The 19,859-nt window shown below is 46.8% G+C and overlaps 1 protein-coding gene across 1 annotated transcript in view; it reads left to right on the top strand.

Annotated features, from left to right (window-relative positions):
- The first annotated feature begins 284 nt into the window (after positions 1 to 284).
- The window catches only part of LOC118848052 (receptor-type tyrosine-protein phosphatase V-like), a 31,664-nt gene continuing 12,089 nt past the window's right edge, over positions 285 to 19,859 (top strand). Inside the window, exons 1-22 of the mRNA XM_036756786.1 lie at positions 285 to 341; positions 669 to 720; positions 1,135 to 1,407; positions 1,617 to 1,886; positions 2,296 to 2,559; positions 2,958 to 3,212; positions 6,222 to 6,467; positions 6,878 to 7,150; positions 7,293 to 7,565; positions 7,771 to 8,043; positions 9,313 to 9,576; positions 10,186 to 10,452; positions 10,781 to 11,062; positions 11,955 to 12,095; positions 12,605 to 12,815; positions 13,121 to 13,188; positions 14,625 to 14,751; positions 14,948 to 14,995; positions 18,198 to 18,291; positions 18,442 to 18,532; positions 18,675 to 18,751; positions 19,325 to 19,459. Of these exons, the coding sequence (XP_036612681.1) occupies positions 285 to 341; positions 669 to 720; positions 1,135 to 1,407; positions 1,617 to 1,886; positions 2,296 to 2,559; positions 2,958 to 3,212; positions 6,222 to 6,467; positions 6,878 to 7,150; positions 7,293 to 7,565; positions 7,771 to 8,043; positions 9,313 to 9,576; positions 10,186 to 10,452; positions 10,781 to 11,062; positions 11,955 to 12,095; positions 12,605 to 12,815; positions 13,121 to 13,188; positions 14,625 to 14,751; positions 14,948 to 14,995; positions 18,198 to 18,291; positions 18,442 to 18,532; positions 18,675 to 18,751; positions 19,325 to 19,459 (4,041 nt within the window). The remainder of the gene's footprint in view (positions 342 to 668; positions 721 to 1,134; positions 1,408 to 1,616; positions 1,887 to 2,295; positions 2,560 to 2,957; positions 3,213 to 6,221; positions 6,468 to 6,877; positions 7,151 to 7,292; positions 7,566 to 7,770; positions 8,044 to 9,312; positions 9,577 to 10,185; positions 10,453 to 10,780; positions 11,063 to 11,954; positions 12,096 to 12,604; positions 12,816 to 13,120; positions 13,189 to 14,624; positions 14,752 to 14,947; positions 14,996 to 18,197; positions 18,292 to 18,441; positions 18,533 to 18,674; positions 18,752 to 19,324; positions 19,460 to 19,859) is intronic.

Raw genomic sequence — 19,859 nt, forward strand, 5'->3', positions numbered from 1 at the left:
GGACGGACTTGGGGTTCAGGTTGGAAATGAGGCTAGACATGGGGGAGCTCAGGCCTGCCTGACCCCATTGGGTCCCACACCCTCTCCACCGTCCCGACCTCAGGCTGCAGCCCTGCTGCCCTCCTCTCAAAGCCAGGCCTTAGGTAGGCAAAGCTCCTCTGTTCCTGGCTCTTGCAGCCTCCTGATCTCGGCCAACAGGCTGGGCGGGGAGGCGGGTATGTGGGTGGATGGGAGGGGCGGGCTCCACCCCCACTGCCTCCTAACTATCCCTTTCAGGCTCGATTATGAGGCCCCTGCTCTTCTTCACTGTCCTCCTCTGGCTCAGGGGAACCTTAGAAGAGGTAAGGTGGGCATGGCTGGGGTGGCAGGGGTGGCTCGGACCATCGGGGCAATTCTGGACTTGCCTCCTTCCCTGCGGCCCCACAGCTGGTCTGCATTAGTTTAGCCCAGTCGATGTTCTGTGTTGGCTGCTGCCAGACCAGACCAGCCTTCCAATGCCTTTTTGCTGCCACCTTAGAATCCCTGGATGCTCCTTTGGGAGATGGAGTGATTGTGCTCAGGGGCATCAGAGACAACCGAGAGCTTCTTCCTTGCCTCTGGAGTTTCTCTTTTGCCCTTGAGAAGTCTGGGCACTGGGCCACTTGTCCCAATGATTCTCCTTCCTACAGGACGATGATGGATGCAACCAGGTAGAGGTGCCTGCAGAAAGTGAGCTCGGAGGTAGGTGCTCAGATAAGCCCCTGGAAAGGACCGTGAGACAGTTTCCCACATCGACTGCTATTCTCCATGTATTCTGGGCCCTCTACTCCACCTACCCTGTCCCACGATTGTATTTTCTCCCTCTTGGTTTCTTTCCTGCATGGACATTAGCCTCCCCTAGGCAGTGGGAGAAATGAGGCTGGAGGGGCACACCCCCTTTTTTTGCGCATAAAGGCAGGAAATCTGGGTTCCTCTGCCAGCAGCCATGTGATCCCAGGCAAATCAATTTTTTCCTCTGGGCCAGAGTTTTCTCTTGTGTAAAATGTGGGAGTGGGATGAGTTGACTTCTAAGGTTTCTTCTACCTCTGAATCCTATGGTGCCATGATCCTTCCTGCTCTAACATTCTGTGATCCTGTGGACCTATTCTCTCCTAGAACAGCCCCTGCAGGTGAACGTCAGTAATAAAGGTCAGCCTGCCAGCTTGGTCCTGAATTGGGGGACGCCAATCCCCGCTGGGCTGGGCTATGTTCTCCATCTTACCCAGCTGGGCCTCTCTGCCCCCCTTGAAAGATTGCGGCTCCAGGCTGGCCCCAATGCCAGTAGCTTCCAGTTCCAGGACCTGGTCCCTGGGAGCCACTACCAGCTTGAGGTGACAGTGCTGCTGCCCTGCTCCCAGAATTCCACTGTCACCCTCACAGTTCAGACAAGTGAGTAGCATCAGGCAAAAGGGTACCTTCATGTAAATTGGCAGAGGGTAGGAACTGGGCACAGGTGGGCAGTTTTTTAGGGATCAGATTCAGTAGGATGAAATAATTTAGGGTCTGGACAGAATTTTGGAAATTGAGGGGAGATGGTTACATTCCCCCTCACTCCCTTAGCTGCTCACTGGACATCTCCTTTTCTGTCCCTGGAACAGCCCCTTCACCTGTCCTCAACCTGAGACTCAACAACTCTGGGAGCCCATCCAGGCTAGAGGCCAATTGGGAGTCTGCTCCTGGGGAACAAGATGGCTACCAGCTTTGCCTTTACCACTTGGAGTCCCAGACATTGGCATGGAACATCTCGGTGGCTCCAGGAATTCTCTCCTACCATTTTGACAGTCTCCTGCCAGGCAGTGAATATGCCTTATGGATCACTACCTGGGCTGGTGCCCTCCATGCCAAGACCAGCATTCGCCAGTGGACAGGTAAATAGAGTATCCTGAGTTACCTTTGTTGGAGTTATGTTCTCAGGGACCTGGCACCCTGGAGGTTGGGGTGGGGAAAGGGCAGGTAGGGCACAACCTCATAGACGGGGTATTCAAGAGAGAGGCTAGTTTCTTGGTTCTCCCATGTTTAGCTACCCATCACGCCTAGTTCCGTGCTCCTTTCCTCACTTTCTAACCCTTAAAGCATCTAGGTGGCATAGTGGATAGAGTCCTGAATTTGAAATCACAAAGAACCAAGTTTGAATCCTGCTTCAGACGTTAGGTGTGTGATCCTGGGCCAGTCATTTAAAATCTCAGGACCTTAAGAGGGAATTGGACTTGCTAGCTGTGATGATACGGGATCCTCCGATCTTTCTTTAGATTAACCATTTTTCTCTCTGCCCCTCAGCTCCAATACCCCCAGAACATTTAGTATTGTTTGCCATGGGTACCAATGCCCTTCAAGCCTCTTGGAACAGGGCTGAGGGGGCAGCTTGGTTCCACCTGACCCTTTTGGACCTCTTGGATGGTACTATACTCACAGCCGTGGCCAAGCGGGGCAACACCAGCCACACCTTCTATCACCTCTCCCCGGGCACTCCCTACCAGCTGTCACTCAATGCTATTGCCGGCCTCTTGCAGATTGGAGGACCCAATGCCACTTCGCAGACTTGTGAGTACTGTTGGGGGAGCAGGGCAAGAAAGGCAAATTGGCAATTCTTCTCTGGGGAAGCATCTCTGGGGCAAGTTGCCAGGCTGTCTCTGGAAGTGGGCACCTAGGTACCCCACAATGAAAGGGCCTACAGTTGTATGGCCTCCCTTTCCATGTAACCAGGTATTCTTCACTTGCACTAGCAGTAAGAGCCAACTTCTTCTTCTCTAACATATGCCATGTGGTAACTGCCAACATCTGGAGGGGTCACTGGACATAGAAAGAATGGGGCACTCACGTGGGAGGTTAGCCAGTACCCCACCTAAAAGATAGTACCTGCCTTCTAGCCCTCTACCTCCCTTCCATCTCTTTCTCTTCCTCCATGCTTTTCCTTCTCCCCCTGTAATTTCTCCCAACAGATCCTTCTGTCCCTTTTGACTTGATGCTGACTCCTTGGCCCCCCGGGCTCTTGGCAAGCTGGCGGGCAGGGCCAGGGCACCGGGATGGTTACCTGTTGCAGCTGACTGGGCAAGCTGAGAGGAACAGTACCTTGGGACCTGAGGCTCTCAACACCACCTTCCCAGGCCCTCTTCCTGCTGGCCACTACACTTTGGAACTCACAGCCCTAGCTGGACCCCATGGTGCCTCAGCTCAGGCTCATACCTGGCTGGAGTGTAAGTTTATGTCTGTGGGCACAGGGTAGAGGTTGAGGCATGATTTCTTTCTAGGCACTGCTCATGGGCATTAGCATTACTATCTGGGGTTATCCGGGGCCTCTTGGGTCCCCACTCCCTGGGATCCTCTTGGCAAGGGGTGGAGAACCTGCAGCCTCGAGGCCACATGGGGCCTTCTAGGTCCTTGGGTGTAGTCTTCTGACTGAGTCCAAGTTTTACAGAACAAATCCTTTTATTAAGGGGATTTGTTCTGTGAGGTTTAGATTCAGTCCAAGGACTATGCTTGAGGACCTAGAGGGCCACTTGTGTCCTTGAGGCCACAGGTTTTCCATCACCCCTGCTCTTGGTCTATGCCTGTGGGTCATATATAGACAGGAAGGCTATAACCTGCCAGGTTCCTCCAGGAAGGAAAGGGGTAACAGCTGAACCCTGGATCATCTTCCCTGAGCTTTTCACCTTTCTGATAGAACCAGCACCTCAGACTGGACTGAACAATACTTGTCTCTTGTTAGATATGAAAATATGACAGTTCAAATCTTTGTAAATTAAATACCTAGAGGGGAGGGGTGGAGAGAGGGAAGGAAATTTACTAAACCATTGCTACGTGCCTGGCACCGTGCTAAACACTTTATAAGTATTATCTCATTTGATCCTCGCAACAACCCTGGGAAGTGGGTGCTATTATGATCTCCATTTTACAGATGAGGAAACTGAGGCAGACAGGAAGTGTTTGAGGCTGGATTTAAACTCGGGTCTCCATCCACTGTGCCCCTTCCCCCCATCCCCAGCTATCTAGAAGAAGCCTGGCGTAAAGCAAAGAGCTCATGTACTTGGAGCCAGAAGAGCTGAGTTCAAATTCTGTCAGTGTCACTAGCTAATCTCAGGTTCATTATTGGTACAAAAAAGATATCTTTGTCAATGTGGGAAACTGCAGGTGCAGAAATTCCCTTCACTAATTCAGAACTAGCCAGACTATGACTTAGTAGATAAGTCCTAGGGAGCTGCTTGAGGCTCAGAGAGCTCAGTGACTTACCAATTAGTGATTATGTGGGATGGGATTTTAACTCTGGTCTTCATGACTCCAAGCCCAGTATCCTTTCTATCCTAGAATGCTGCCTCTCCTTAAAAAAATATTGATACCTCTTTTTTTACATCCCCTTCATTTCCAAATATATTCTTCCCCCTCTTCCTAGAGGACCTTCCCCTTTAATAATTTTTTTTAAAAAGAGGGAAACAAAATTAACCAACACATCACTCCAATCTGAAAGCATATGCACTGTTCCATACCCATAGTCCCCCACCTCTGTGAAGAACAGGAGAAGAAACATGTTTTCATCTCTTCTTTGGGGCCAGACTTAGGCATTATAATTATGCAACTTTGTTTCTTCTTCTTCTATTTGTTATTTCTATTTGTACCATTTACAGACATTGTAGATTGATTTCCTGGTTCTGCTTGCCATCACTCTTCATCAGTTCATATAAGTCCTCCCATGCCAATCTGAATTCTTCATATTCATTTCTTACCAGACACTACTCTCCATTACATTCATATAGCACAATTTGTTTAACCATTCCCCAGTTGATGGGCATTCCTTTTGTTTCTAGTTCTTTACAAAGCCCCAAAGTACTGGCTCTACTTTTTCATCTGTGAAATAAGGAGATTACTTACCTCACTAGACAGTTTCAGTTTCCTCTTCTGTAAAATGGAGACTGTAATATTTGTGCTAGTTATCTCATAGGCTTGTAAGGAAAGCCTTTTGGACTATGAAACCCTGTGTGTGTATATACATATAATTTTTATTATTATTGCTGTTGGTCCCTCAGTCTTTGATTTGTCAAATAACTTTCAGAAAGAATCAATTGGGAAAAATTAGTCTATAATTTCCCCCTTAGACTCACAGAAGGGAGCAGACAACTTACTCCAAACTGTCACTTCTCTTTGGGCAGGGCAGACATTGGGGAGTAAGGGTTAAAAAGAGAGGGGCTTTGTCCCAAGGGTAGACAGCCAGACAAGAGTTAACTAATGAACAATTCTACCCCTTGTACTTAATTCTCTAGGGTTATATATTAATTTCCTAATTCAATTCAACATGTTTATTTAATGTTTCCTATGTCCAGGGCCCTCCTCTAGGCACTGGGGACACAAAAGATTGGGGGAGAAAAGTCGCTGTCTTCAGGGAACTTACTTTCTATTGTTTGGGGTGAGGGGAGGGATGGAAATGAAATGTTCACAGATAAGGAAAATCAAGTTGCTTTAAGGCTGGAGAGAGCACTAACAACTGAGAAGATTAGACAAGTTTTTCATTTGGTAAAGTTTTGTTGTTTTTAAACCAACTTCGTGTTGGTTTGGAGTGTGGGGGTTTTGGTTGGTCACCTAGGTAAGTTGTACTGGTGATACCCAGGTACCCCAAGAGAGCCAGGGAGGGACAGGGAGCCCCAACCCGGACAGTCTGGGATTCAGTGCCAGTAGATTGTAAAGTAACCACATGCTCTGCTTTTCTTCTGGACATTTCTTTGTATTTCCTGCGTGATACTCTCAAGCAGCATGGCACGGTATACAGAGCATTAGGTTTGGGGATGAGCAAACTTGGGTTCTATTTATGCCTCTTAATCACACTTAGCTGTGTGACTTTGAGCAGATCACTTCTTCTAAAACTCAAATTCATTGTCTGAAATAGGGATAAAATAGCTCACAGGGTCAGGTGGTTATAACCGTGAAATTGCTATGCAAGCATGAGCTGTTGTTTGCTGTTCTGGCCAAGGTATAGACAAGCCCTCTTTTTCCCTTAGTTCAGCAGAGACAAAGATGTTTTTCCACCAGAAAGGGCTTTGGTAAGTAGCTAAGGGAAAAGTGAAATGAAGCCAAATACTAAACTATAGGAACTCTACAGAGGGAAGAGATCTTATCCTGAATTTCATAGCTAGCCACAGCTTGGCTTGGCTGGCACTATATCCAGCCCACTACTTTTCTCCATCTTAACTCTGCCTGGGGGTTTTTTCTTAATGCAGCCTTTCCAGATTCCAAGACCAGGCCCCAGCCTGGGGTTCTCCAGCTAGCTGGGCTGCAGGCATCGAGGGAGCCAGGCCGCAGGGTACTGCTCTACCCCGAGGGCTCCCCAGATGTCATCGCCAATGTTTCTGTGCTGCCCAATGCCACCCATGTCACTTTCCGAGGGCTGGTGCCAGGTGCCCAATACCGAGTCGATATTATCTTACCCTCAGGGGCCACCACTCAGAGGCTGGTAGGGCATACCTGTGAGTATCAGGGTAAGGTGGGATCAGAGGGAAGGGTGGCATAATGTGATGGATTATGGTGACATCTGTGGACAAGGAAGGGTGGCTGCTCAGTTATGCTATGTTGTGGTAGAATAGAAATCAGGAACTCAGGGTTCAGGAATTTGCATTTAATCCTTTATCCTCAGAGGTCACCACTCAGCCTGGTGGGGCATACCTGTGAGTATCAGGATACAGTGGGATCAGAGGGAAGGGTGGCATAATGTGATGGATTGCAGTGACAAGAAAGGTTGGCTGCTCAGTTTTGCTGTGTTGTGGTAAGGCAGAGATCAGGAACCCAAGTTCCTGAGACGTGCAGGGTGAGATCTCAGTGGTTATGTGGCTAGGGGATGTGTCTCTAGTCTTCATCATTAGGTCTTCCATCTTTTCAGGGCCCCGGGCTCCACAGTCACTGCAAGTCACAGGCAGGGGCAGCTCCACCAACCTGGATGTCCGATGGGTATCTCCAGAAGGAAGGCGAGATGGGTACGGGGTTTCCTGGCAGGAAGAAGGGACCCAGAAGACCCTAGGTTTCCTTGGTGTGGGCAGCAAGCAAACTAATCTGACTCTTGAGGGACTCACCCCTGGTTCCTGCTTCATTGTGTCAGCTTGGGCCTGGGCTGGGCGCCTTAATTCTACCACCCAGAAGGCTCAGACTTGCACGTGTGAGTTTCTAGCTCTTCATTGTCCTGGTGTCTACTATAGGATTTCTAGTGTGTTCTCTTTATTGCCTGGTTTTCTGTCTGCTCTATAATAGTGGCCATGGCAAGGAGACATTCTGAATCTGTTTCATCTCTGTGTTGGTAGTTCCTGCTTCCCCTGTCAACCTGAGCCTGGGAAGTGAAGGCAACCCTTCTACCCTGACTGCCCACTGGAGCCCACCTCCTGGGGCCTTGGATGGTTACCGGTTACGGCTGCTCCACCTAGCACCCCTGAAACTGAAGGAAGAAGCAGTGCTGTCCTCTGAGATTCAGAGCTTCTCCTGGACCCAGCTACCCCCAGGCATGGAGTTCATGGTACAGCTGGTGGCCCTGCGAGGTGTAGATGAGAGTGACATTATAAATGCCACAGCCTGGACGTGTGAGTGAGCTTGGGTACCCCAGCTTCCCACCCCCACTCCAGCATTCTTTCTGGGTACCACATTCCCATCCTAACTACTCTTGATATACCTTCCTATACTTTCTTTGCCATCTGCAAGAGTCCCTGTGGGGCTTCCTGGGGATGTTGCATCATTCTTATTACAGGGCATTGTCCATGGACGCTCACCACACTGGTTATTTCCTAGATCCTGAGGCACCAGCTAACCTGACTCTCTTCAATGTGGGCAGTCCTGAGGCCTCAGCCCTGCTGGCATCCTGGAAACCAAGTGGAGCACAGAGTTTTGAGCTTACTTTGTACCAGCTGCCAATGGGCAACGCCACTCACCATGTTATCCTCATGGGCAATGTCACCAGCTATGCCTTCTGGGGGTTGGAGCCAGGGACAGCTTACAGTTTAAGGGCTGGTAGCATCGGGGGACCTTACCAGGCCTGGGCCCCCAACATTACTTCATGGACTTGTGAGTAGCCATATTTCTAGACCAATATACTCTGGGGTATATTGGGAAGTGGAGAGTAATTCTTATTGTGATGGCAGAGAGGCACTGAGGAGATGGAGAGAGTATCATAGAATTTTAGAGTTGGTGGGGGATTTCAGAGGTCATCCAGGCCATTCCCTGGGTTCTAAGTCCCTAGCCTGACTTAGACTGCTGTGGCAAGACTTTGGGTATAATACATGTACACACATACACATACACGCACACGTACACACACACGCACACACATGTACACACAATATGCACATGCACACAATACACACATATGTATACATGCACATATACATACACATGCAACACACATACACATATATGCTCATACACACATACATATACGCAATACACATATACATGCACACATATCCATGTAATACACATATACATACACATGCACATGCAATGCACACACATATGCACATACAATATACACACATACACACAGTCACACATACATATACACAGACACATATACACACATGCAAGGCACATGCACATACACATATACAATGCATAAACACACACGCACATATACATACATACACACAGACACATATACATACATATACACATGCACCTGCACATATACACACATACACATGCACACATATGCACATGCACATATAATATACACATATACACGCACACACAATGCACATATACACACATAATGCACACACATATACACAAACACATATACATACACATGTACACACATACACACATACACATATACACAGACACACAATGCAACATACATACACGTGCACAAACACATGCACACACATGCCCATGCACATCCACACAATACATATACACACACGCACATGCACACATATACACATACACATGCACACACACACACATGCACACATACACATACACATTCCCATGGCCTACTAGGGAGGAGGAGAACAGAGACAGTTCGTCAGCCCCACTGGGACTCTTGTCCCTTTCTGGACCAAATCTAAATCTTCCCTTGCCTGTGGGAGACTTTGATGACAGGAACAAAGATCTCTCTGCCTAATCTAGTTCTAGCCATGATGGGGAAAGAAGTGTAACAGACCTGATGATCACTCTCTTTGCTTGAGTTTCTTCTGACCTTAAGCTGATTTTTTTTTGAGGAGTGGGGAGAAGGGATAGGCTTTTGTGAAGGGGATCTAAGATCATTGCTTACAGCTTGAGTCTCCTTCCCTGCTCTCTGTGGCCTCTGACCCTATTCCGCTTTCTTCACAGTTCCCTTGACTCCAGCCATGGTAAATGTGACCAATAGGGACCCGACCAGGGTATGTGTATCCTGGGACCATGCATCCGGGAGCCAGGATGGCTACCGAGTCACCCTTCACCAGGAAGGCTCTACGGTGAGCACCACTGCTGTTGGACCTGAGGTGAACAATATAAGTTTTTCCAATCTGACTCCAGGCACCGAGTACTGGGTGGAGATTGTCTCTTTAGCTGGGCCCCACCATTCTGCGGCAGCCAACATCACCAGCTGGACCCGTGAGTGGAGGGAATCAGAGATTATGAAGGGGAGGAGGGGACCCAAGTCAAGTCCAGTCAACAAGCATTTATTAAGCGCTTACTGTATGCCAGGCAGTGTGCTGAGTATACTAAGAAAAGAAACCAAAAAGACAGTCCCTACCCTCAAGAACCTTAATGGGGGAGACAACATGTAAGCAATTAGGTAAACAAGATATAAGCAAAATGGATGGAAGACGCTCTGAGAGAAGGCAATAGCATCTCGGCCTTGCTGTGCCCAAAGGGCCCCCAGGATCATTCCTTCTTTGCCTAAATATTTGTCCATATCTTTGGTTCAGTGTGGGAAGTGACTACCACAAGTGATTCCAGTCTGGGTCAGAAAGGGCGGGTGGCTGAGGCAGAGATAGGATGCTTTTGTCTCATCTTAAAATTAGTTGTGGCTTTCTTTCTCTTTCTTGCTGGGCCTCCCAAGATTCCCTGGGGCTGGAGTGAGCCAGAGGCTGCAGTGGACGTTGGAGCTCTCAGGGTAGCCTGGTCCCAGGCTATGTTTGGATGACTTCTTCTCTCTCTCTGTTTCTCTCTCCCTGTCCCCATCCCTATCTCTGTCGCTCTCCCTCTCTCTCCCCACAGCCCCACTGGTGCCCAAGGAGCTGTCAGTGACCATGCAAGGGGACAATGCCATGGTGGCTTTGACTTGGGCTGCTGCCCCAAAGGGGCAGGGGAAATGCCAGGCCCAGCTCTTAGAGTCTGGGCAGTTACTCCGCAGGCAACCTGTGTCCTTGGGCCAAACCCGCCTCATCCTAAGAGGCCTGATTCCTGGGCATACCTTCTTCTTCTCTGTGCTGTGTCAAGCTGGACCTCTCCAAGCTTCCACCAGTCCAATAGCGCTGCTTGTCGGTAGGTTGTATTTCTTGGAGGCTGGGCAGGGGCAGCTGAGTATTAGTCCAAGTTAACACTGATGCCCACTCTGGGTCCTATGCAGGTTCATGCTAATGCCTCTCAGACTGGCATTGTCCTCTGTGCTCTTCAAGGTAGGCAGTGATGCCCAATTTAGAATTTTTTTCTCTTTGTGGGATGCACCTATTGATGTGGTAACAGGTATTTAATCTCTCTATTCCTTTTGATGGAAAGATCTATCACCCCCCTGTACATGGATATCCAGTTCTTTGGGGGATGCCACTTAGGCATCAGTGGCCACAAGATGATGAGCATCTGGTCCCTACAGAGCCCAGGCCAGTGGAAGATGTGCAGTGCCAACCTGAGGCCACCCATCTGGCGCTCAACTGGACAGTTCCTGTAGGAGAAGTGGGCACCTGTCTGGTAATGGCAGAGCAGCTGGAGACTGGAGGGAAAGCACAACCCATCTTCAGTGCCAACACCTCCAGGAATTCCCTCTGGCTCCCTGGCTTGACACCTGCCACTTCTTACCGCCTTAGCCTCACCTTGCTGGGGAGAAATGGGCTGTGGAGTCAGACGGTTACTCTGCTGTGTACCACCTCTCCAGAAGGTAAGCGTATGTTACCTGCACTACCCAGACTCCTCCTTGCCGCCTGCTCCCAGTGCCAGGCCATTGGACATCATCATAGAAATCAATGTGTATATACATACATACATACATATGTATATATACATATACATACATACATACATGTGTATATACATACATACATACACACACACACACAGAGTGCAGAAAGTGTTGGATTTGGAGTCAGAGGTTTAATTATCAGCTATTTTACTATAGCCTCCCTAGGCCTCAATTTCCTCATCTGTAAAATTAGGACCATGGCCAAAATTTTTTTCCTTTTAATATATTTTTATTTATTTCATTAAATATTTCCCAATTACACATAAAAAATTTTAACATTCATTTTTTAAAATTTTGAGTTTCAATTCTCTCCCTCCCTTCCACCCTTCCTTTCTCCTTGAGAAGGCAAGCAATTTGATATTGATTATACATGTGAAGTCATGCAAAACATACTTCCATATTAGCGTGGTCTAGTTTTTTTTTAAATTAAATTAATTTTATTTTCAAATGAAGATCCACTTCTTCTGCCTACTTCCTCCCTTCCCTTCCCCTCCCTCCCCCTATCCCCATTGAGAAAACAAGAAAAACAAAAGCCCTGTTACAAATATATATAGTCAAACAAAAAAATTTCTGGTCTAGATTTTGAAGATCCCTTATATCCATAGGGCCTGTGAACTCAAATTCTTTCCACTGGCTGTCTACCTTTTGTCTTAGGATCCAGCTTTTAAGACTCTTGCCAACGGTTTCCAAGTTAGGCACTGTCTTGGTGTTAGTATTCTGCCCCTTCCCCCACTGCCCTGCCCCGCACCCTCTCCCCCTCCCCCCCCACCACTGTGGTTGAGTTTTGACCCTTTCCCACTTTTGCCCTTAGCCTGGCGCCCCCCAGAGATGGCAGCTGCCCCTCACTTGGAGTCTGAGGCAGGCGCTGGGGTTGTGATTACAAGGGACATGTTTGGGGAGGATAATGGACAGATCCAATGGTATGGTGTTATTGCCACCACCAATGCCTCATGTGAGTGCCCGGGTATGAGGTGGAGCCCTGGAGACATTGTCTAAATTTGGGGGTGGGGTAGGGTCGGTGGGACTGTGATCCAAGGGCTGGGACATGCAGGATGGAAGGAAGGGACTATACAAGACCAGGGAACTTCATCTTTGGAATTAGCATTCAGTGGTGGGTACTAGCAGGCTTATACTAGGCTGAAGGACCTCAGAACCTCTTAAGGACAGGAAGAGAGGCAGACACCAAAGAAATGTGGACATAGCTATGGGAAAGAATATGAGATATGGGTTGAAGGAGAGCGTCTAAAACTCGTAGAGTTGGTCAGTCTAGCTACATGCTTGTCTCGTGTGCTTCTGGACACAGCATGGTGAGTTTCCTTTGGGTGGGTGGGGTAATAGGTTGAAAAAGGAAAGGAGGAGAGGGTCTAGGGAGAGGAAAACAACCCCTTTGTGGAAAGTAGTGTGTGTTCCTATGCATTGATCACTAGACTCCCTCTCTCTTCCTTCTTTTCCATTTCCCAGTGGTACAGCCATCCCGAGAAGCCATTTCCCACACTTGGTATGACCATTACTACAGAGGACTTGACTCTTATTTGGCTGTCTTGCTGCCCTCCCCCTTCCGCCCAGGCCCATGGGCAATGCCCCGCTCTTGGACAGTGCCTGTGGGCACTGAGGATTGTGGCCAGACCCAGCAGACCTGTAATGGGAAGCTCAAGCCAGATGCCCAGTATAGGTGAGGGCTGATGCTGAATGCGGCTGGGTGGTCATGGAGAGAGCCTGGTTTAGCCCATCAGGTTGGGCTGATTCACAAACACCACAGGTCTGCCTTTTTCTTTGGGCTCTGGGAGTTTGCTAGCTGCTCCTGCCCTCCTGGGAAGAGATGATGGAAACAAAGTTAGGGGGAAACCTGAGCCAAGAAAGCAGAGGACAGGTAGCATCCCGTGGCTCTGGGAAATCCTGAGTTCTCAGTATCTCCTAGTTCGAGACTCCTGGTTGGGTAATTTCAACTCTCCTCTTGAACCTTGAATGAATCCCCAGGTTCAGTGTTGCAGCCTTTACCAGCTCTGACCCGGTCAATCCTACTGTCTCCTTTACAGCCTTCTCAGGTAAGCAGCAAGTGAGAACATCTCATATGTTACAGCTGGATTTGGGAACTAGGAAAGGGAAGGAGGGTATCTGTAGATTCTCCTTACGTAGCTCATTTCTATCATGAGGGGATAATATTGAGATTAGAGGCTATGACGAACATTTCCCACATATGATTATTACCAATATATATTATTACATAGATGAAGGGATAAAAAGGAAGGGAGGAAGAGAGACAGACAGATAAGAGAATGAATGGAGGGAGAAAGAAAAAGAGGGAAAGATGAGGAAGAAGAAAGCAAAATGGAGAGAGTGAAAGAGAGAGACAGACAAGAGAGTGAATGGAAGGAGAGAAAAATGGAGGGAGAGAGAGGGAAAGAGGAGAAAGTGAAAAAGGGAGGGAGAGAGAAAGGGAGACAGACAAGAGAGTGAATGGAAGGAGAGAAAAAAAATAGAAGGAGAAAGAATAAATGGAGGAGAAAGGGAGAGGAATAAGGGAAGAAAGGAGGGAGGAGAAGAGAGACTAGTATTATATATATGTTTATATATATGTCTATATTATACACAAAAAGTCTTATTATAGTTTTACACTCTAATAGGTTAAGGGGAGGGAGAGATCAGGAAGGCATAGTTTCAAATCCTGTAAGTCTTTTTATAACTTTTCTGTGACTTAGTTTCCTCATCTGCAAAATAGTAAAATGGTGATGGTGGTGGGGGCTTGGACTTGATGGCCCTGAAGATCTATTCCAGCTCAAAATCTATGATCCAATGATCCCATGACTGTGGTCGCTCTCCCCTCTATGATCCAATGATCCCATGACTGTGGTTGCTCTCCCCTCTGTGATCCAATGATCCCATGGCTATGGTTGCTCTTCCCCCCATGATCCAATGATCCCATGACTGTGGTCACTCTTTCCACTATGATCCAATGATCCCATGACTGTGGTCGCTCTCCCCTCTATGATCCAATGATCCCATGACTGTGGTTGCTCTCCCTGCAACGATCCAATGATCCCATGATTATGGTCGCTCTCTCCCCCCCACCCCCCGCCCCATCCCTCCAGGTCTGAGTATTTCATGGTCTCTGAGTGTTCTAGAATCCCTGGCTCAGATGGGACTGTTTACCCTGTTACTTATTTTGTGGTTGGTTGCCAGTGGAGGAGAGGGCACATACCCACGAGTTGAGGACAGGACAGAAGTGAGCTCTTGAGCTCCCATTCAGTATGTCGTCTAGCCTCCACTGTAGAGAGGAAGACAGGAAGGAACCTTAGTAACTGAAGCTGGTAGGGTAGCCTGCTGATTTATTTAAAAGTTTCTGAGCTTCAGGTGTTGGCATGACTCCAGTAAGGGGACTGGGGGTAACCCACAGGGTGAGCTAATTGAAAATGCCTAGATTTTGGTGGTTGGCTGGGCACACTGTCTTAGGCAGCTCTGTTCTTTCCTTCATCCTCCCCAGAGCCTCGGGCCAGTGTCTCGGGGTCATCAATGCCACTCCTGGTGGCATCAGGCATTGTATCAGGTTGCCTCTTTACCCTGTGTGCCGTGCTAGGCCTGCTGTGCTGTAGACGTGTGCGCGTTGAAAGGTAGGCCTTGTGGCAGGGGGTGCGGAAGGGGAGACAGGGAGAGGGGCTCCCCGTGGACTCCAACTGTAGTTCCAGAGATTGAGGACTTTGTGATGGGTGTTGGGATCAGGTGATTGAAGAAGAATGAAATCTCCTTTGGTGGGGGTGGGGGTTACTCCAGCTATCTGGTCCTCTCTCAACTGACTTCCTTTTTTAGGTTAGAAAAGAATCATTTCTCCCAAGAGATGACACCCTACAAGGAAATGTAAGTGTTATTTCCAGGTCCCTTCCTTCCCGGGTGAGGCTGAGATTTCCAGATAAGTCTGCCTGGATAGATGAAGTATCTTATTTAATTCTTATGGAAAAGATGAGGAGATGTGGGATAGATCACAGGATCACAGCCTCAGAGCTGAGAGAGACCTTAGAGGTCCTTAAGTCCAATCTCCTCATTTGATAGATGACGAGACTCAGAGTAATTAAATGACAAGCCTGTGGTCACACAACTAGGAAGTAACAGAGTTGAGCTTTGAACTCAGATCTTTCCCAATGACAAGTCCAATGCGCTATCCACACTGCCTTTGGATGGAGTCATAACTGATTGGTTACTCAAGACTCAAAGAGTATTCATCAAGAGTTCCCTGTCAACTTAGAAGATCCACTGTGGAGTACACCATGGATGCATGTTAGAACTTTTCCTGCTCGTTTAGGCTTTCCATCGGTGACTTGGATAAAGACATGTAAGGGATCCTCATCTTATTTGCTGATGACACAAAGTTGGGAGAGATAGTTAACATGTTAGATGTTAGAGTTTAAAGATCCCCAAAGATCTTGGACTGAATCGAATAAGATGAAATTTAAAAGAGAAAAAGGTAAAGTCTTATATTTAGGTCCAAAAAAACCAACTTCACAAATACAAGATGGGAAAAGACAAGGTTAGATGTTAATTTATCTGAAATTGATTGAGAGTTTTATACTGTCAACTCAGTACAAGTTGGACAGTTTAGTAGGACAAAATGTTTGGTAGGACAGAAGAAAACGCATTAATGCAAAGCAAAAGATGTTTATTTCATCGTACAGCGGAGCAAGATAAGAGAGAAGAAAGACTCCTCCCGTGCACATGCAGGCATATCCTTTGCCACATCATAAGTAGGTGTGGGGACATAGACAGGGAATACACATGACCATCGAATATGCATAGAAGAACACAGATGGCCATTGAACATGGGTGCTTAGGATAATTCACAATTAAATTCTAAGAGGCTGCTTAATGTCCTCAACGTACCCCATCCATCAAACTGAATCCCTACTGAATGATTATTGCTCTCTGTTGCCATCTGCTGGTTCTTCAGCTTTGACTTGGAGAGAGGATTTTGGCAGCTCTTTTAACTTAAAATCCCAGTGTTTTCTTGCATCTTTTGTGATGTAGACCCCATTAAACTGTACCCATCCTTGACTTAGGGAAGTCCTTGGACATTTTTTCAGGTTTTTAATCTTAATTTTTTGTCACAAACTTGACACACATCAACAAAAGTGAACATTTATTTCCCTATGTAAAGAACGGAAAGGGTTGTATGTGTAACTGTGAATGTCTTTTATGTGCAACTTACTTAAAATTAGTTCTAAACCTATCCTGCTTGTTTTCATCCTTCTCTGATGCAAACTCTGTTCTCTTTAGTGCATTAAAATGCTTCGTTGACCCACTCTTTTTCTTTTTTGGCACCATTATTGTTAACCCTTCTCCCCTCCCACAACTCTTCTCCCTTCCCCTTCCCAAAGAAGCTCTCTTGTAAAAGTTAACATTGACAAGCAAAAGAAATCCACAGACTGGCCCACATTTGAAAATGTGTGTCTCACTCTATACCTCGAGTCCACCACTTCTGTCAAGAGGCGGGTAGCTTGCTTCATCTTTTCTCCTCTGAAGTCATTCTTAGTCACTGGATTGGGCAGAGTTCTTAAGTCTTAAAGTCTTAAGAGTTCTTAAGTCTTAAAGCTGTTTTTCTTTACAATGTCATAGTCATATAAATTGTTCTCCTAGTCCTGCTTACATCCCTCTGCATTAGTTCATATAAGTCTCCCCAGATTTCTCTAAATCCATCCCTTTAGTCATGTCTTATAGTACAATAATATTCTATTACATTCACATACCACAATTTGTCCAACCATCCCCTAATTAATAGTCAGTCCCTTAACTCCCAGTATTTTGCTATAACAAAAAGTTCTTCTATGGATATTTTTGTATATAGGTCCTGCCCTCTTTCTTTCATCTCTTTGGGGTATATTCCTGGTAGTGGTGTTACTGGGTCTAAGGGTACCCACAGTTGAGTGATTTCTTGAACATAGTTCTGGAGTGGTCCTACCCATTAGTGCCTACTCTCCCATATGCTCTCCCAAAACTGTTATTTTCCTTTTTCATCATCTTTGTCAATCTGATGGGTAAGAGGTGGAACCTCAGGCTTGTTTTAATTTGCAGTTCTTTTGTTAATGATTTAGAGAATTATTATATGATTCTTAAAAACTTGCGTGTCTTCTCTTGAGAAATGCTTGGTCATGTCCTTTGATCATTTATCTGTTGGTGAATGATCCTTGTTCTTATGTATCTGAATCAATTCTTTCTGTGTCTTGAATATCAGATCTTTATCAGAGAAATTTGATGCAAAGAATTTCCCAGTTTAATTTTTACTATATTGATTTTGTTTAAAAAACTTTTCAATTTTAAGTAATCAAACTTACCTAATTTATCTCCTGTGATCTTCTCTATCTCTTGGTTGATCAAGAACTCTTCCCTTAGAGAACTAGATAGTGTAATGGTTAGAGCACTGGGTCTGAAGTTAGGGAGACATGAGTTCAAGTTTGACCTCAGACTAGAGGCCAGAGTTATGTGGTCTTGTAAAAGTCATTTAACATCTGCCTATCTCAGTTTCCTCAATTGTAAAATAGTGATTATAATAGCACGTACATCCTAGGATTGTTGTGAGGTTCAACTTAGATACATTTTTAAAGTGCTAAGCATTGTTCCTGGCACATAGTAGGTGCTTAATAAATCCTTTCTTCCTTCCTTCCTTTTCTCCTCTCCTTCCTTCCTCCTCTCCATCCCTCCCTCCCTTCCTTCTTCCTCCTCCCTTTCCTTTCTTTGTTCCCTACTTCCTTCTTCCCTTCCTTCCTTCCTCCCCTGCCTCCCTCTTCTCCCTTTCTTCCTTCCCTCCCTCCCTCCTTTCCTTCCTCACTCTCTCCTTCCTTCCTTCCTTCCTTCCTTCCTTCCTTCCTTCCTTCCTTCCTTCCTTCCTTCCTTCCTTCCTTCCTTCCTTCCCTTCTCCTTCCTTTTCTCCTCTCCTTCCCTCTTTATCCATAAGATTGGGAGTGTTCTAACAATAAGGACCTTGCTTAGGATTCTAATCTTCCCCTAGTGTCCAAGACAGGACCTTGCAAGGTTGCCATGTGGTTGACTCACTGATTCCCTCTGCCCTCAGGAACATCCGCCGGCCAATTCTTAGTCGGAACTTCCAACAGAACTATGAGGCCAAGAAAGCCAATGCCCATCAGGCTTTCTTCCAGGAGTTTGAGGTAAGGCCCTTACTCTGCTCAGAGCCTATGGCAGCTCACAGTTCCAGGTGGAAGGACAGGTTTACCTCCTCCTTTTCCCAACAACCATTCTTCTGAAGGATGATGTCAGGTGATATCTGGTTCACCTCCTTGACCACCTGTTATCCACAGGAGCTAAAGGAAGTTGGCAAGGAGCTGTCCAAACTGGAGGCAGAGAACCCTGCCAATGCCATCAAGAATCGCTACCCACATGTGCTGCCCTGTGAGTGCCAGGCAGGCATTAGAAGTGGGCAAGGGGGAGAGGCTAAAAGGCTTGGGTTAGGGTCTGAAGTAGATGATGGTAAAGGGGCAAGATGGGTGTGCTCGTTGTCCTACCACTAAATGTCCAAAGTTTGTCCCTGTAGATGATCACTCTCGAGTGAGGTTGACTTATGTGGACGGTGAGCCTCATTCTGACTACATCAATGCCAACTTCATCCCGGTTAGTGCCTTCTGTAGGGGCTGTCTATCTATCTGTGTGGAAGGTCCATCTGTGAGGGCTTCTGTCCCTGCAGCATGCCTGCTTGACTGATCTTTGTTGAGATAGGCTTCTCTGCTCATGGGCGTTTGTGGACTATGTGTTTTGGTTGCCTGTGTTCAATTGAATATTTTTATCCATGTGGCACATTCATATGTTTGCCTGTATTATTTATGCATGTGTCCTTGCGGCATATATTTATATTCTGATTATCTGTGGGATACTCCTGTCCTTGCTATTACCCTCTCATGAATGATGCTCATTCTATCCCAGTGAGGTATAAAAATATGTATGTATGTGGGCAACTAGGTTTAAAAAATGGTTCTATGATGCTACCCTTCCATGTTTGAGTCTTGTGTCTTCATATGTATTATGTGTGTGTATACACACATATATCTATACATTTATGTCTTCACATATTCACACACATATACCTATAAATGTTATTGGGGGATACACATAGGGAAACCAGTGTTGTATTTATGGAAGGGTGCACCATAACAAAGGTGTTCATGTGGCCCTGTTCTCACCCCTCAGGGCTATACCAGATCAAAAGAGTTCATTGCCACTCAGGGCCCACTCAGGAAGACAATAGAAGATTTCTGGCGGCTGGTGTGGGAGCAGCAGATCCACACAATTGTCATGTTGACCGTAGGCATGGAGAATGGGCGGGTAAGAAGGCATACCTTGTAGTTGCCTGAAATCACCACTGGGTGTCAGTGCAGACACCTTTCTCTTAGGAAGCTTGACCTATATATCATGCCTGTGGATGGAAGTCCTCCACAGATCTTCCCTATAGCCAGAGTGGAAGACACGGGCACCTGGAGCAAGTCTCCCCATTTCATGGAATGGAAAGACTGAGGCTAAAAGAAGGGCAAGGTCTTTCCTGAAGCTGCCCAGAAGATCTGGAAGTAGGTCCCAGAGATCTTCATTTCCAGACTGATGCTCTCCACTCCCCTTTTACCTGTTCCCATGTTCTTTTTACCCATATCATCTCCACCTTTGGGCACAAAAGGGGCAGAGAAGGCATACAGGTCAGGAGAAATAGATTAGGTCAGGGGGAAGGATTGGT

This window comes from Trichosurus vulpecula, chromosome 4 (assembly GCF_011100635.1).
Source record: "Trichosurus vulpecula isolate mTriVul1 chromosome 4, mTriVul1.pri, whole genome shotgun sequence".
NCBI classification, from domain to species: domain Eukaryota; kingdom Metazoa; phylum Chordata; class Mammalia; order Diprotodontia; family Phalangeridae; genus Trichosurus; species Trichosurus vulpecula.